Source organism: Neopsephotus bourkii, unplaced genomic scaffold, assembly GCF_033783945.1.
Source record: "Neopsephotus bourkii isolate Nb327-2 ecotype Australia unplaced genomic scaffold, CSIRO-AGI_Nbou_v1 NB_126, whole genome shotgun sequence".
In the NCBI taxonomy this organism is placed as follows: Eukaryota; Metazoa; Chordata; class Aves; order Psittaciformes; family Psittacidae; genus Neopsephotus; species Neopsephotus bourkii.
This window is the reverse complement of record NW_026900643.1, coordinates 712,192-727,392: the sequence shown is the minus strand read 5'-3', so window position 1 is coordinate 727,392 and position 15,201 is coordinate 712,192. Positions and strand designations below refer to the sequence as shown.

At 43.6% G+C, this 15,201-nt stretch overlaps 2 protein-coding genes across 4 annotated transcripts in view; one reads left to right on the top strand and one right to left on the bottom strand.

The window, feature by feature from the left end:
* Window positions 1-666: 666 nt before the first annotated feature.
* On the top strand, window positions 667-7,381 carry GDE1 (glycerophosphodiester phosphodiesterase 1). Of its 2 annotated transcripts, XM_061366999.1 has the most exons (6): window positions 669-972; window positions 2,675-2,850; window positions 3,845-3,950; window positions 4,690-4,782; window positions 5,777-5,988; window positions 6,378-7,381. In XM_061366999.1, the coding sequence occupies exons 1-6, from the start codon at window positions 718-720 to the stop codon at window positions 6,523-6,525; spliced, it is 990 nt and encodes a 329-aa protein (XP_061222983.1). In that variant the 5' UTR covers window positions 669-717; the 3' UTR covers window positions 6,526-7,381. The 2 variants fall into 2 exon arrangements, with proteins under 2 accessions (XP_061222991.1, XP_061222983.1); XM_061367007.1 differs by lacking the exon at window positions 4,690-4,782 and having other exon boundaries at window positions 667-972.
* Window positions 7,382-9,531: 2,150 nt separating this feature from the next.
* TMC5 (transmembrane channel like 5) overlaps window positions 9,532-15,201 on the bottom strand; it is a 28,325-nt gene continuing 22,655 nt past the window's right edge. For both annotated transcript variants that reach the window (XM_061366970.1, XM_061366978.1), the window contains exons 17-23: window positions 14,878-15,011; window positions 13,680-13,853; window positions 12,232-12,310; window positions 11,828-11,920; window positions 10,610-10,711; window positions 10,274-10,319; window positions 9,532-9,710 (exon numbers count right to left, since the gene is read on the bottom strand). In XM_061366970.1, coding sequence (XP_061222954.1) covers window positions 9,595-9,710; window positions 10,274-10,319; window positions 10,610-10,711; window positions 11,828-11,920; window positions 12,232-12,310; window positions 13,680-13,853; window positions 14,878-15,011 — 744 coding nt within the window. In that variant the 3' untranslated portion in view covers window positions 9,532-9,594. The remainder of the gene's footprint in view (window positions 9,711-10,273; window positions 10,320-10,609; window positions 10,712-11,827; window positions 11,921-12,231; window positions 12,311-13,679; window positions 13,854-14,877; window positions 15,012-15,201) is intronic.

The window sequence follows — 15,201 nt, the reverse complement described above, 5'->3', positions numbered from 1 at the left end:
ATATATACATATATACCCAGTTTAGAAGATTACCTGGTGCCTATTCCACCTCTGGTTGGCAAGAGCTCCTCACAGCAGTCATTTTTTTCCCATCCTTCCCACAGAGAACACAAAAAACCCCCACAAAATCCTCATTTATGTGAATACAAACTGCTATCTCCTCTGCGTTGCCACTCTATTTCTGTACTAAACAAGCCCAGTTTCCTCAAGTTTCACTGATTTCCCTGTCTTGTTGCTTTCTCCTCTCTATTCTTCCCGTTTGTCACCCACAGTGCCAGGAGCGAGCATCCCTCTCCAGCAGACGCCTCCCTGAGCAGAGGGAATGTGGGTCTGTCCCTCGGATGGCTCTCGGCCCTCCTCACAGCACCGGGGTTTAGTCTCGGGTTTAGCTTGGGAGCAGGCATGAGGGACAGTTAGCTACACAACATATATAGCTAGCTGTATAACATTTATGTTTGACCGAGCGTTTTTAACCTGGAACCATCCGCACCTCACACCATTGCTCCGACCATTACCTGAGGGGGACTCCCGCCACCGCCTCACCCGGCCCTCAGCGCAGCCGGGGGAGGGGACAGCTGGTTGGCTGAAGGCTTGGGAGCGGAGAGCACTGATTGGCTGCTGGCGGAGTTGGGGCGGGGCGGTGTTGCCGTCGCTGTCGCCCCGAGGCGTGTTGGCGGTCTCGGTGCCGGCCGGCCCGGCGCGGTGGGTCCCGCCGCCATGTTGTGCCGCGGGGAGGGCCTGCTGGGGTCCCTCACGGCGCTGCTGGTGGTGGCGCTGGCGCTGAGCCGCAGCCCGGCGCTGTCCGGCCTCCTGACGGCCGGCCTCTACCTGGCGCTGCACCTCTTCAGCCTGGAGCCCGCCGCGCCCCAGAGCGCGCAGCGCGTCCTGCGGCCCCGCGGCCCCGCCGCCCGCATCGCCCACCGCGGCGGCGCGCACGACGCGCCCGAGAACACGCTGGCGGCCATCCGACAGGTCAGCATCCACAGGCCTCACCGCGCCCCGAGCCGAGCCGAGCCGCTCCGCTCCGCCCCGGCGGGCACAGCCGCCAAGGGACGTGCGGGGCCCGGACGAGGCTCGAAGCGCGAGGCGAAGCTGCCCGATGCTCTGCAGAGAGCGGGCGAGGCCCGGGAGCCTATTGTCTTCCCGTAAGGCCGGTGGTGAGGCAGAAGTCGGTGGGCACCACTACAGGCCTGTGGGGTCTGTTTGAGGACCTGCCTTCTTAGCAGGCACCAAGCCCTCGTGGCCCTGAATAACTCCAGCTTCTGCCAGCGTGCCACCGGGAGCTGTGTATGGATGTCAGGCCTTCATGCCGGAGCGGGATCAGAACGGTTTGGTCAGATTGGAGACTCGTGGGAGCTGTCTTACACCCTTTGTGCTGATGGATATCTTAGCAGTGTAGCAATAATGAAATACTGTGTTTTGCTGGTGGTGCAACAATATAGACAGCAGACAGCAACCCAGTAACAGCTTGTTTGCTGTCTCAGCCTTGAAGATCTGTAACGAGAATCCGCAGTCATGGCAAGACCTGATATTGTGAGAACTCCACTGGTGCAGCCCTGCCATGGAACTTAACTGCTGCCTCATCTGCGAGGCACCGTGGTGCTGCCAGGGTTCAGAATCTGCTTCTGAGAACCATCTGAATCCGTGATGAGCAGCCTCTCAATGCAGTGTACCTGTGATGATGGGACGTTGCTGCTCTGATCATTTCTTACCTTTGGGCAAGGCAGGGCTCGCTCTTCTGACAAAGCCTGAAGCTGTGCAATAGAGAGACTAACTTGGCAGGTACCTCTGGAGTAACCTCTAGTGCTGTAACCTTTGGGTTACATGCCTGGCATTTGTCTTTCTGCTGTGCTGGCCCTTTTCCCAGCAGGGCATTTGACCTTGAGAACAATTCAACTTGCTTGCAGTTCACTTGGGTGCTTTTCTGAAGAGTTCCTGGGAAAGAGCCAGGGCAGGAGCAGGATGTATGAAATGCTTTAAAGCAGCCCAGCTGCTTACTACTCTCCAATATGGGCATTCCTCAGATAGGAGGAATCTAGTATTTAGTACAAGCATAGTGTGTGGTGGTTGTGAGAGGTTTTCTATCTACTGTGTATGGTGGATTGACCATACTGCGTGTGAGTGGTGAATCTGACTCTCATAGGAAATACTGCACCTGTGTGCCATAGAAAGAGGGGTAATAACTTCTCTTGTGCAATCAGACACTATGCTCTGGTGGCCTGCTCTGACTCTGGCTTCCAAGTGTCAATCCATAAATTATCTAAAGTGTGGGCATTTGCTTCCCTTCTCTCTTTGAAATTAACATAACTTAGGGACTCATGGGTTATTAGGCCAGAAGGAGAAAGCAGGATTCTTTTCTGCATTTTTATCTTGAAACAGCCTCAGTCCCAAGACTGAGACATTAGCACTGTGGTTTTATTGGTAAAATAAGTTATATGCTTTCAGTTGATCTATGAATGCTTCTCACAATAACTTGGATAAAACCTACTTTGTTCCACAGGTCAAGCTTGCTGAATAAACATTATTAGGTTGGGGGTTTTTTTTTGTTGTTGTTGTTTTTTGTTTGTTTTGTTTTTTGTGAGAACACAAACTAATTATATCTGTGCCTATATTCAATATCTATAAAGCTGTCTCCTGTTGTGCATGTGATTTTGTTTCTTCTTTTTTCTTTAAGGCAGCTGAGAATGGAGCAACGGGTGTTGAGCTGGATCTCGAATTTACTGCAGATGGGGTTCCCATCCTAATGCATGATGAAACAGTGGAAAGGACAACTGATGGCTCTGGAAGATTGCGTGACTTGACTTTTGAGGAAATTAGGAGGCTTAATCCATCTGCAAAGCACAGGCTACGGTAACTGAACTGTTGCTGTTCCGAAACTACTGTTTCAACAGGGAAAACTAATATTCTTGGTAAAGAAAATTATTGATTTGCTCTATCACTGGTGAAAGCTTCTGTAAATTTAAAAATGAGTCCCGTATGCTGCTTCTGATTTGAATTTAGAGGTGTATGAGGCTATATCTCTTTACGTATCCTGGCAATCAGAACAGTGGAGCAGAGTCAAGATAATTGGCTTTCAAGGATAAAATCCACAGCCATCTAAGGTGAAACAGGTTAATCTATACATAAGCTTCCCCTAAACTGAGTGCAGGACACCAGCGATACTGGGAGTTTCAAGATACGTCAAAATTGGCTTGAGTAATTACTTCTAAAATTAATTTTATTCACATTTATTTCTTGAATGATTGTGTCTTAGGGATTATAAACATCAGGATTATCCTGTTGAAAAAGAGCCAGACAGATTTCCTGGGTAGCCTCAGGCAGGAGTCGTGATTAGGTCCTTTCCAGTATGTGCAGGAGAAAGTATTTTATGTTACTAACATTTTGATAACAATGCAACTGATACAGTATTATAAGTGAAGCCTTTTTAGAGGAAGAGCTTTTAGTGTGTGCTCCTGAGACACTGCATTAGGCATTTCCAGGCTCTTGTAAATGTACCAGCTGTGAGTCTGTAGTTCAAGTAGCATCCTCGCCATCTGTTACTGGGAAGGTGATCACCTGAACCACACAGACAGAACTTCCACATAGGCAGTTACCACAAACCAGCTGCTGCGTATTGTCACCTTACCAGAAATAATTTATGGATATGTGAAACTGCTTCTCCTGTATCCTCGTTTTGTCTGGCTTATTCCGCCAGGATCTGTGATTCTGGCTCAGGGCTAGGGACACAGGCACAGCAGGGTGAAGTCAGAAGGCCCTAGGAAACAGCCCTGTGTAGCTGTGTGCCCATATGTGTGCACATGTGTATCTTGACTGCATTCCAGTGAGAAGTTCTTTGTCTCTGCAGGAGCAAATTCCAAGGTGAAAAGGTACCAACTCTGAGAGAAGCTGTCGTGGAGTCTATGCAGCACAATCTTATAATCTACTTCGATGTCAAAGGCCATGCAAATCAGGTACTACTTGCTGTACTAAGACACCTTTTTTCACCTTTTCTCTGGGTTTCTAACCTGCTTTTCTGTTGGTCTCAAACTGATGTGGGGGGCAGTCCCTTCTCTAATGAATGAGACTGGGTCTGCTGTTTGTGTCATCCAAAGCTGGGCTGTCAAAGCAAAGACATGTTCCCTCGTCCCATTCCATTGTCCAGGGAAGCTGCAACTTAAAATCAGCATGAGACTTGTGTGAGTGTTGAGTTCAGCTCACACCACCACCACGAAACAAAGCAAAGTGAATTCCCAGCCTGTGCTGAGGGGAGTTAGTACCTTGTCTTCAGCCTCCAACTAGGGATCCTGCTCTTGTGTGTAATTTGTGTTACTGAAGGCAGATAAAAATGATCAATCATTAAAAATCTATGCAAATTGGAATATTTTCTCTATCATAGCAAAATATGGAGGAAAAAAAAATCCCCTTGAAATAAACTCTAGGTGTGCTTCATTTTATCCGCTATATATTTAAGGGTATTGTGAACACTAAGAATGCTACTCACTACTGTAGACAGAATCATGCTTAGGTTGCAAAAACTAAAATGTCATTTCTGTGTTAAAGCTATAAACAATACTCCATTTTTTTCTCCCCACTTTCCATTTCCATATTGCTACACAAGTATTTTTCAAGGGGATTATTCTAACAGGACTTTGCAGTGCGTATATGGGTGTATGTATAGATATAACACCTGAGTGTCTCTCCAATTGGCAGGCAGTTGATGCCCTGAAACAGCTCTACCTGGAGTTTCCATCTTTGTACAACAGCAGCATAGTCTGTTCTTTCATGCCAGATGTTGTGTATAAGGTGATGTTTCCTCAATGTTTACTTTGGGGTTTTTTAAGTTTTGCCTGGAATTTGTTAGGTACACAACTGCAGTTCAGGATTGGGGTTGTTAAAATTGCCAAGACTTTTGAAAGTGAATGAAGTAGACGTTTAGTCTGGAAAAGAGGTGGCTCAGGGGGGACCTTGTTGCTCTCTACAACTGCCTAAACAAAGGGTGGAGTGAGGAGGTGGCTGGTCTCCCCTCCCAAGTAACAAGTGACAGGACAAGAGGAAATGGCCTCAAGTTGTGCCGGGGGAGGTTTCAATTGGAGATTAGGAAGAATTTCTTCACAGAGAGGGTGCTCAGGCATTTGAAGAGGCTGCCCAGGGCAGTGGTGGGGTCACCGTCCCTGGAAGTGTTCACAAACGGTGTAGATGAAACCCTCAGTGATATGGTTTAGTGGTGGCCTTGGCAGTGCTGGCATTGCCATCAAGTCCAGTGTTGGACTTGATGATCTTGAAGGTCTTTTCCAACCTAGCTGATTCTATGATTCTGTAATGTATAATGTTACCGGATCACTCTGTGCTCATTAGATGCACATAGGAACCTACACCAACTCTGGCCATCCTGAAAGCTGTGTAGAAAAAGGTGCATCGCTTTTACAGTTGGCATGTGGCCAGGTATCTGTGCACAAGAGACCTGTTAAACAGACCTCATGTTCTTATGGAAGTGTAGACTATTCTTAAAACTGCTTCCTAATTCTCCTTGCCCTGTCCATTTATTGTGTATTTTATTCCATGACCTCTTACGCAGTTTTTTAACGTTAAAGCTGTTGTTTATTCAGTACGTTTTGAAGAAAAAAAAACAGCCAGTGAAATACCATAAGCAGCTTTCTGAAAGAGTGACAAAAGGATCAGGAGGGGAAGGGGAGAGCTGCAAATGCAAGCTAGCACTTTGTATCTAACCTCTCAAAGTTCATATTTAATGCAGCTTGGGTTTTGTATGAATTAGAGTCTTTTCTTCTTCATCTTCCAGATGAGACAAGCTGACAGAAATGTTGTAACAGCACTAACACACAGGCCTTGGCAACTGAGTCATTTTGGAGATGGGACACCCCGTTTCAGTTCCTCTTGGAAACATCACTTGTATATGATGCTGGATGTCATTCTAGATTGGAGCTTACACAGTTTCTTATGGCGATTGTGTGGGGTTTCAGCTCTCCTCGTGCAGAAAGATTTTGTTTCTCAGTAAGTGTTAAGCTTCCTAACATACTGGGAGGTTATTACCATTCTGTTAGTATAGAAGGATGGAGTTAACATAGTACATGCTAATCAATGTGTTCCGTTCAGTGTTGTGTAAGGTTATTTGAATAATTCCTTTACTCCAAGCTATTTTATTATTTTAAGCCTCTATCACTTTAGTCTGTATTTTTATTTTATGCTTTATGTGTAAAGGGAGGAAAAATTGTTGCTTTTGTTTTTTACAGTAATAAAACACAAAAAGATGACGTTGCAAAAGGATGCACTGTCATTCTTGATGTGATAACCGGTGTGAGACTAAAACTCAGCTGTAGCCTCAGCACTGTCTGCCTTAAATATGGTAGTGCTTCCTCTTACGGTGTCCTTGTTCCTTGCAGAGACTACGTGAGGCACTGGTCTTCAAAAGGGATTCAGGTGGTTGCCTGGACAGTGAACACGTTTGCAGAAAAAAGCTACTACGAAAGTGTCCTTGAATCCAACTACATCACCGACAGCTTGGTGGAGGACTGTGAACCTCATTATTAGACCTGTGCTGCGCACACACCACCCGAAGTAAGCTCTCTTGCCTGGGCAGCCTGAACTCCCCGTCAGGAGGGTACCCACTAGCACAGATGGGATCACCAGTGGCAGTTCTGTACTTCTGCTCTGTGGTCAGACCCCAAATGCAATAACCCTCTGATGGAACGCCAGGGAAAGACAAGGTACAGGGACATGCAGTCTGAGTAAATGACGCTCTAACATAAAGGGATCCAGTTTGACAAGCGACCTGTTGCTTTGTGATTCTCAGACTCTTCCTTTGCTTTGTTCAGCTCTTGATTATGAATCCAAATCAGCAATTTTTGGTGGCAAGTTTTAAAGTCGTATCTTGATTTTTTATTTTTTTTTGTAATTTAAACAGCCTGTTCTACAACTGTATAATAATATGAGATTGATTTATGGTATCTTAAAAACATCTACATTACTGTTCTTAAAACAGAACCTGAAAATAATGGTGCCAAGTACAGCATGCGTATGTTTCCCTCCTGCTGCACAGGAAGATGCCTGTGCTGTGTTTTGACCCGGAAAAGCAAGCCAAATTTCAGTGTTCAGTGTGTAGACTGTGAGAATCAATGAATAAAACTTGAATAGCTGTCTATCTTCCACACTTTTTAAAGAACCAAGGGAGGATAGAAGGCTGTTTCTTCTAATGACACAGAATATGAATGTATTTATTTAAAGAAAGCTATGTATTGAGTACTGGAAGCAGTAGAACAAACGAGAGTCTTTTAACTTTCCTTATTGTTTGGATGATTGAAGGGCAAACACAAAGATATGTGGGAAACTGTAACCCAGGTTTAACTTGAAATCAAAAGTCCCAATAAACAAGTAATCTGATAACTCACGGTTATGTTGCTCTTTATCAGCTGCACAGCAGCAGATTGATGTAAGCCATCAAAGCCAGCGCAGGTTGTGTGCTGTTTGTTCTAACATGTAAAACCCCAGGTGTTCCCATCAGCATGCAGTGAACAATTTTGGCTCTGCTCTGGAAGGAACTGGTGGTTAGAGAAGACTGTCAATGCTTAAAAAGAGTAGAAAATTCCTGTGCAGCCAGCCCTACCATAAATGAGACCACCTTTTCTTCACGGCCAACACATGGAGTTACTAAGTTTAATGATTTTGTTTCAGGAGAATGTAATACTAATTTCAATGGAAATGAGGAATTTGAGCATTTAACTTGTTATAGGCTGCAGGCTATTCAGATGCAGTCTCACAAGACACTGTTGGCTGCATGTAGTAATGTACACATTCGACCAGGAAGCATAACCACATTTGGGTAAGGTAGTTCCTTGTGCTGCTTCGGTGGTGTTGAATTCACCGTTTCCCTGTTTGGGCACTGCTGTGTTTCAGGGGAGGCACTGCAACTGTGCACTGGGTGAGCACTTTGCAAGGTGCTAGGGGAAAGCTGCCTTTCCCAGAAATGGAACAGCAGACTGGGGGTGCAGCTGGGTACTGTACTTTGGATATAAATGCTCTTGAGAGCCTGCCTCATGGTTAGAAGAGCCAACTGGAACTCTTAAAAAAACTTCTATAAAAGATGGTTTGCCTAGAAAAGAGACAAAGTGTAATTAAAAAAACAGTAGAAATCAGTCATTGGTAGAAAGAACTACACAATTGTCCCAATTAAGGTAAGTCCAAACCTCTGAATTAGCAGCAAATTAATGCTGCCTTCTGCAAGGGGTGATGGATTCTTTTGCTTGTACCTTTAGCTATAGCTAAGCATAAAGAAACATAGGAGTAAGGAGCTGATTTTTAATGGCAGGATAAGACAGGACCCTCTTCGGTTTATGTCCCTCATCTACCCTGCACTGCAGAACCACCACACCTCATCTCCTGGTGCACATCCTATCACACACGTATGCTATGCTTGTGACCTCTGCCTCTGCTGCTATGTTCTACAGGCACTCCCTGAGCAGCCGGCAGGAGGCCAAGTGCCCATTGCTATATGAGTTGCTGGCACTGAAGTCGTTGTCCTAGGTGCAAACACCAGGCCCATTTCACAGAATGACAGAACAGTTAGGGTTGGAAAGGACCTTAAGTTCATCAATAGTCACAACCAGATTCCAGAGCTCTGCATGCAGAAAAACATATTAAATACAATTGAACCTCTGGTCTCACATTGTATATAAAGGTCATCTTTTTTTTTCTGTACCTTTCGTGGCTGTTTCTGGATTCTTTCACCCAAATTACAAGCCTGACAGCAAGATGTGCCTCTTCCCTAAGGCATTTTTATGTCTAAAGCAATGAGAGAGGAATAAACCAGGAAGTAGTAGAAAACGGGCTAAAAAACAAACAAAAAATTATCACCAGAGCAAAGTTGTGCCTCTGGATAAAAAGAAGTTGCATCAAGTGTCTCAAAGGCATACATGATAAAGAAACTCTCACCTGTGTTACTTCCAATCTACCCTTTACAGGAAAGGATGTATAAACTTCTTGTTTACAAGCAGTGGTTTTACACATGAGACTTCTGATGAGTAATCACTCTTTAAAAAAGGGTTTGATAACTTCTAATGTCTGTAATAAGCTATAACAATGGCTCAGGAAAGTGCAAATGGAATAGAAACAAAGAGGTTCACACAAATTACTTTGCAGCCATTACAATGTCTTCAGCATTAAAAACAACTGCACTTTAATTTCCTTCTATTTTTATTTGGCCAATGCATTGCTTTTGGCTTAGATTAGATAAAAGCAGTTTGAACAATATAACTGTTATAAAAATAGTTTTGGAACAAAGCTTTATTTACAATTAGGCACAAGTTTCCTCTCTTTAGTCAAGAGCAAGTGACTTCTGTGGTGGGATCTTTACAGTGTCAGAGTGTGAGCTAGTCCTGGAGAAGGCTGTCAGCACAGTATCCCTACTTCAAACAAAACACACAGGATATTCCCCATCACAATAATAAACTCCAGTCAGGATGCATTTTTCCATCTGTTCTCTTGTTCTTTTCCTCCATTTAAGAGTAAAAAGGCGCAAATGGTTCACAGTCCTTATAGTGCAATCGAGCACTGCTTTCTGCAGAGCACCGCTCACTGTTCATTACTGATTCTGCTGGCTCGCAGTCAAGGATAGGTGTCATCGTCTTCGTCTTCCCACTGAGCTGCTTCTCTGGCCTGCAGAGCGATCACCACTGCCTCTGACATCCAGGGCCCACTGCTGTATGGGCCTCCTTCCAGCCCTGCTTGTCACAGGGGAAGTAACATTAACTGTGCTGTTGTCACTACACTAACCACCCCCACTGAAGTGCCCCATGCTTTTGAAATGTCTCATCTGCCCTGTATTTGGAATGCAGTTACATGTTTGTGTAAACCAGGAATAGTTCAACCTACCACACTGAGTTTCCGTAGCTTTTTTATGTTCTGGACATACCGTGTCCTAGGGACTCTACATCATTAATAGCCTCTGATGAGGTTCACACCAAGATATAAAACATCTAATGTGATGTAATATTCTTGCTTGTGGCTGCTCCCATATGACAAAACATCTCATTTACCCAAAGAAATTCAACACTTTGGGATACAGAAGCTTGTGATCAGTCTTCAGAAGTCACCACCAACACCACAACAAGCACACCCTATAGGAAATATTTACCTCAAACCCCCAGTCTTTTTGTTTTCTCTTCATACAAGATGCTAAAATCCTGCCTTTCCTACATCTGTTATGAGCGGTGTCTGTACTGTAACACTTTCACTGAGCTGAGCTTCTACGAGCTGCTTGCTGTGTTCAGCATTTGTTGCTTACCTTGTGGGAAGCCAGTTCCCCTCAAGATCCCAGCAGCATAGGGATACTGAAAACAAAATTCACAGGGATATTGAGATTGATGTTTTCCTCACGTGCCATTTATCTTGTACTTAAAGATCCTGGTTAGCTATAACACAACCACACTCTCTAGATCTTAAGCAGGCTTGTATGAGTATTCCAACAGCTATTCTGATTACATTTTGCTCAAATTAATCTTTAAAATTACTTCTATGCATACAAGATAACCTCTTTGTTCAACATACACCCCTTGCTGCATCTTGCCCCAGGCTCTATATAGGAAAACCTAGCAGAGATTTCTGCTTTTGACCATCTCACCTCGTTGTAGGATGCATTTTGGTTTCTGTTAAATGCCCTTTCTGGGTAGCCTGGCACTTGCTGGGCAGGCTGCCAAGATGGGTGGTATGAAGAAGAGCTTCTCTGAAAGACACAACAGCTGCATTAGCGGCACTATGGTCTGGCTTCCAGTCCTGACTTTACAGCCACCCAAGGCTATGACCCTTGTTCTAGGGAGGTGGCTCTTCTATTAGAACCACAATAAGATTATTCTGGCATCTCCTTTTGAAATCTGACCTTAATTAGTACAAGGACATCTATATTTTGTAGCAAACCCTGCCCTCAGGGTCCCAGGTAGGACTCCTGGATGCAGCCACAGGGTTGTCAAGTGTTTGAAAATCCCCAGCAGACAGAGAATGGCCATTCACTTTACGGTCCCCTCTTTACAGTCAATATTGATTTGTATTTGTTTGTCTTAGCACGTATGTATTGCTGTTTATCAATATATCAATGCCAATTATTACCAAAGCTTATTTACCTTTATTTGTATCATCACATTAATGACAGCCAGTCATACCAGGGGATATGTTTTATGGGGAGAAAGGAGAGGAACTGAAAAAACCCTTTTTCTTCAGCAGTATGTAGGGTCAAAGAGTTTTCACTCAATCCAAATGAAAACCACACTTCACAGCACCTAAATGTGCATGTTTTAACACTAACTTGGTGGCTCAGGAGGCGGGACTGACTTGAAAAATAATTTCAAGCTTAAGACATTATGCACCTATCTTGACGTTGTATGGGATTTAAAATGGGGTTAGGTCAAAGCACTCAAGTTTTACCTCAGCTGAAAAGGTTGGGTGGAGGAGCAAACCATGAAACCCTAAGGAAATAGAATCAGGGGAGGAAAGCAGCTTCCTTCTCAGTCTAGGCAAGGTTCAAATGTGGTCAAGCCCTTTAGTGACCACCACTGCACTCCTAGATGAGGACTGCTTTCTTGCAGTTTCACAATCATAAATGATGTCTAGTGAGGGTAAGAACTTCTCTATATTCTTCCCAGGCTGAATTCCAATCTGGAACACATAGTTAGGCAATTTCCATGGTATCCTCTTCCTGCATGGAGTTAATTAGCTGTCAATCAACTTACATGAAACTTCAAATACAGGCAAATCCCAGCACGACAGTCTGTTTGCAAGGCTAGAGGAACCCCATGAAACTGCACCAAGCACATGACTGAGATGGTATCTAAACTATCAGACTGACCTGCTGGCCTTGTCCTCCTGGTGCACGTGGGGTTTGCTTTGCCATTTGCAGTGCCCGTAGTTTTTCAAGTAAAAACACTTTATCTTTTCCTCCCTGTGGTCAAGACACATTTGATCATTAGCTCAAGGCCCGTAAGCAACCACTGACCACAATAATCATTACAATTCCTTTTATGCTAAAATAATCCATCTACAGAGGGAGCTGCAGCAGCACAGCTTGAGGATAAAATTGTTCTGCAACAACTCTGAGTTTCCCTGCAGCTCCCATGGGGGAGGGCTCCCACCCCCCTTGCCCTGTCATAGGAAAAGCAGATCACAGCTCCACAATAGCACTGATTGTGTCATGAGACAATCAACAAGGAAGCCAAGTTTTTTTAAACAGATAAAGCTGAAAGTCAAACTTACATTAATAATTTGCTTATGTAAGTGTTTGATCATGATCTTTCTTCCTTCTATTATTTGCCAGTAAAGATAAGCAATAACTCTAAAAAATAAAAAATTATATTAAAAAAAAGTCCAGCATATGAGCACTCCCACCCATGAGTATTCCCTCCTAGTCACTGCCAAAACAGAGTGGTATCTATTAAGAAATGCACACAAGCACACACATATATAGCCCCTGCCCATGGCAGGAAGGTTGGAGCCAGATGATCTTTAAGGTCCCTTCCAACCCAGCCCATTCTATGATTCTATTATCTATAGATACACACACATATATACACATATACATATATATATATACACACATACACCCACATGTATTAAAAAATAGATGTATACATTTACACAAGGAATGGCAAACACATGAAGTTGTTTAAAACATTCTCTTGGAAAAGACCCAAAGATTTGTGGACCTGTATTTGAATGAAAGGTACAATTAAAGTAAGTAAAAAATACAAGGTGCATTTCAGATAACAAATAGGAGCCTAATGCTCTTATCCAACTTTTTGTCACTTGCTTACATATATGCCTGGACTCTAAATCACAACACTGAACACCTACTACTTCCAGGCTAGTCTTGGTCCCACCAGAATGAGTGAGATCTGGTTTCATCAGGGCAGGTTTGGGTTCTTCAGTGTGTCTGGCCTATACCAGAAAAACCAGGCAGCACAGCTACACCATCAAACCTACATACTGGGTTTGCCAAAATAATATACTTCAGCCAAGTAGACAGTACGTGAATTTACCAGAGATTAGCTGGAAGCAGACTGCAACCTACTTAATAGCATTTCCCCATGTTTGTGCACTACTAAGCCCTTCCACCACAGTGTGCCTCTGGTATTTCAGCTATCCTTTACATGCTATCATCTCCTCTAATGACTCCACTGATGAGAAATGGTCAGAAAAGTCAAAGCAACCACCTCCCAGACTTCTGCTTTTTATGTTGCTCAGAGTCCTAGTATACATTTGACCTGTACTGGCTGTGCTTGTGAAAGCTTGCTTTTCCCTGCTGATTTATGACGCAATGAGGAAGGAAGAAACTAAAAAAGCAATGGTGAAAAAAACCCAGAAATGCAATCTATGCTGCCAAGTCTATGCAACATGTTTCTCTTCACTGATGTTCCTAAGGCAAAGTGTGCCAGTGGTAGTAAGATCTGCCTAGGCACAATAAACAAGAAATACTCAGTTAAAAACAGTGTATCCTAGGGTTAGCATGAAGCTGGTTTGTAAAGAGCTTTGTCACCCCAACATAAAAGGAATATGTACTTCAAATACATGAATTTCCAATATATTAACCATTTCTGATACTTTAAAATGGACCTTGAACTTATTTTAATGAAGAATGGCTATGTCATAGGCAGTTTTTTCCACTTCAGGTCCTTTTCCAGTGCTTTTCATTAGCAGGTACTTACAGGATAGAAGTGGATAGGACGAAGAAGAAAATTTCACTTGTAATTAAGTTATGGTAGATCCACACTACCCATTTTGAGGCAGTATAATTTTCCAGTATTGCTATCCACTCGGAGACTGCAGCATACATAGAAGACAAACCTCTGAAAGGACCACATTCTTCTGAAGGTTTTAACCTGAAAGGGTAAGAAAACAGCTACTTAAAGCTTTATATATTGACCAGTGATTTAGTTAACATTGTGATTTTGTGCATTAAGATGCTCATTAGTTTGCTATAGCCCACTGCTGTCTTTGGACCCCCCAGGAACTTCCATGATCTCTGTTTGATTTTTAACTTGGGTCACTCTCCAGCCATTGAAATGCCCACCCCAGACTATGCAGTGAAAGATAAGAGACCCTGCTGCTATGGACAGGTACCAAGCCCTTGACATAAATGCAACAAGTCATGCGTTGAAGTAAGGCAGCCTATAGCAAGAATTAACATTTTCAGGTAGATTGGAATAGGAAAGTGTTGTTTGCTTTGAAACTCAACTGCTGCAGACAGCCTGAAATTCTGACTTGCAATCTGAAAATGTTTGCTCTGAAGTACTACGTCCCACCTGGTTTCATGTGTAGTCACCTGCCTTACTAAGCATCACAACCATGTGGCTGAGAATTGCCAGGAAAAAGAAAAGGGGTAGCCATGCTGCTCTCCTTACTGTGGCCAGTGATGTGCAGGTAAACAAAGCAGCTTTAAACTCCTGGCAACAACCAAGGTGCATTACTGCAGAGGTCAGCACTTACTGCAAAGAGAGTCCCTGAAGTTCACAAATAATCCAGAAGTTTACCTCAATTGAGTTTTTCCAGCTGCTTTTCCACTGCAGGCCCAGTATGGCCTATAACATAAATAAGCTCAGGAACTAGGACTAAGTCACAGAAACCTTTAAGCAGGAGGAAAAGCCAAATTTGCTGTGCCATTTAAATAAAACCCAAAACTTCAATGTAACCTTGTTTCTCCTCCTACTTTCTTATGTGTTAACCACATTCTTGCAAACTCACTGAGCATGTCTTGTTTTCAGAACACAGAACAGCTCACGAACATCTGAAACCTTCCATTAGCAAATAATACAGCTTTATGAACAGAAAAACACAGGTTATTCTGCATTGTCTCAGGTCACACAGCATAGCGTAGCAGGCTTGAATGCCAGTGGTCTTTCACACCTCCAGACAGTGACTCCAATGACAGACAGTACTCCCAGGAAGGAAGGGAAGAACAGCAGGAACATGAAGGTTGTTGTCATTTGAGCAGTTCTCCAGACTTTGCGAGGGGGTTGGCAATTCATCATTAGACTGACCTTTAAAGAGATGAAGGTACACTTACGTTAGAATGGTGTTACCTGCCACAACAACTCAGTTTAAGTCAATCCCATTGAAACTGCTGGCAGCAGTTTCTGGAATAGTGTGTATCAAAAGTTTCCAATACCTTCTTTTATAAGACTATGACAGATAAACTGTAAAAAATGTCAAGAATATCATCTTTAAGTA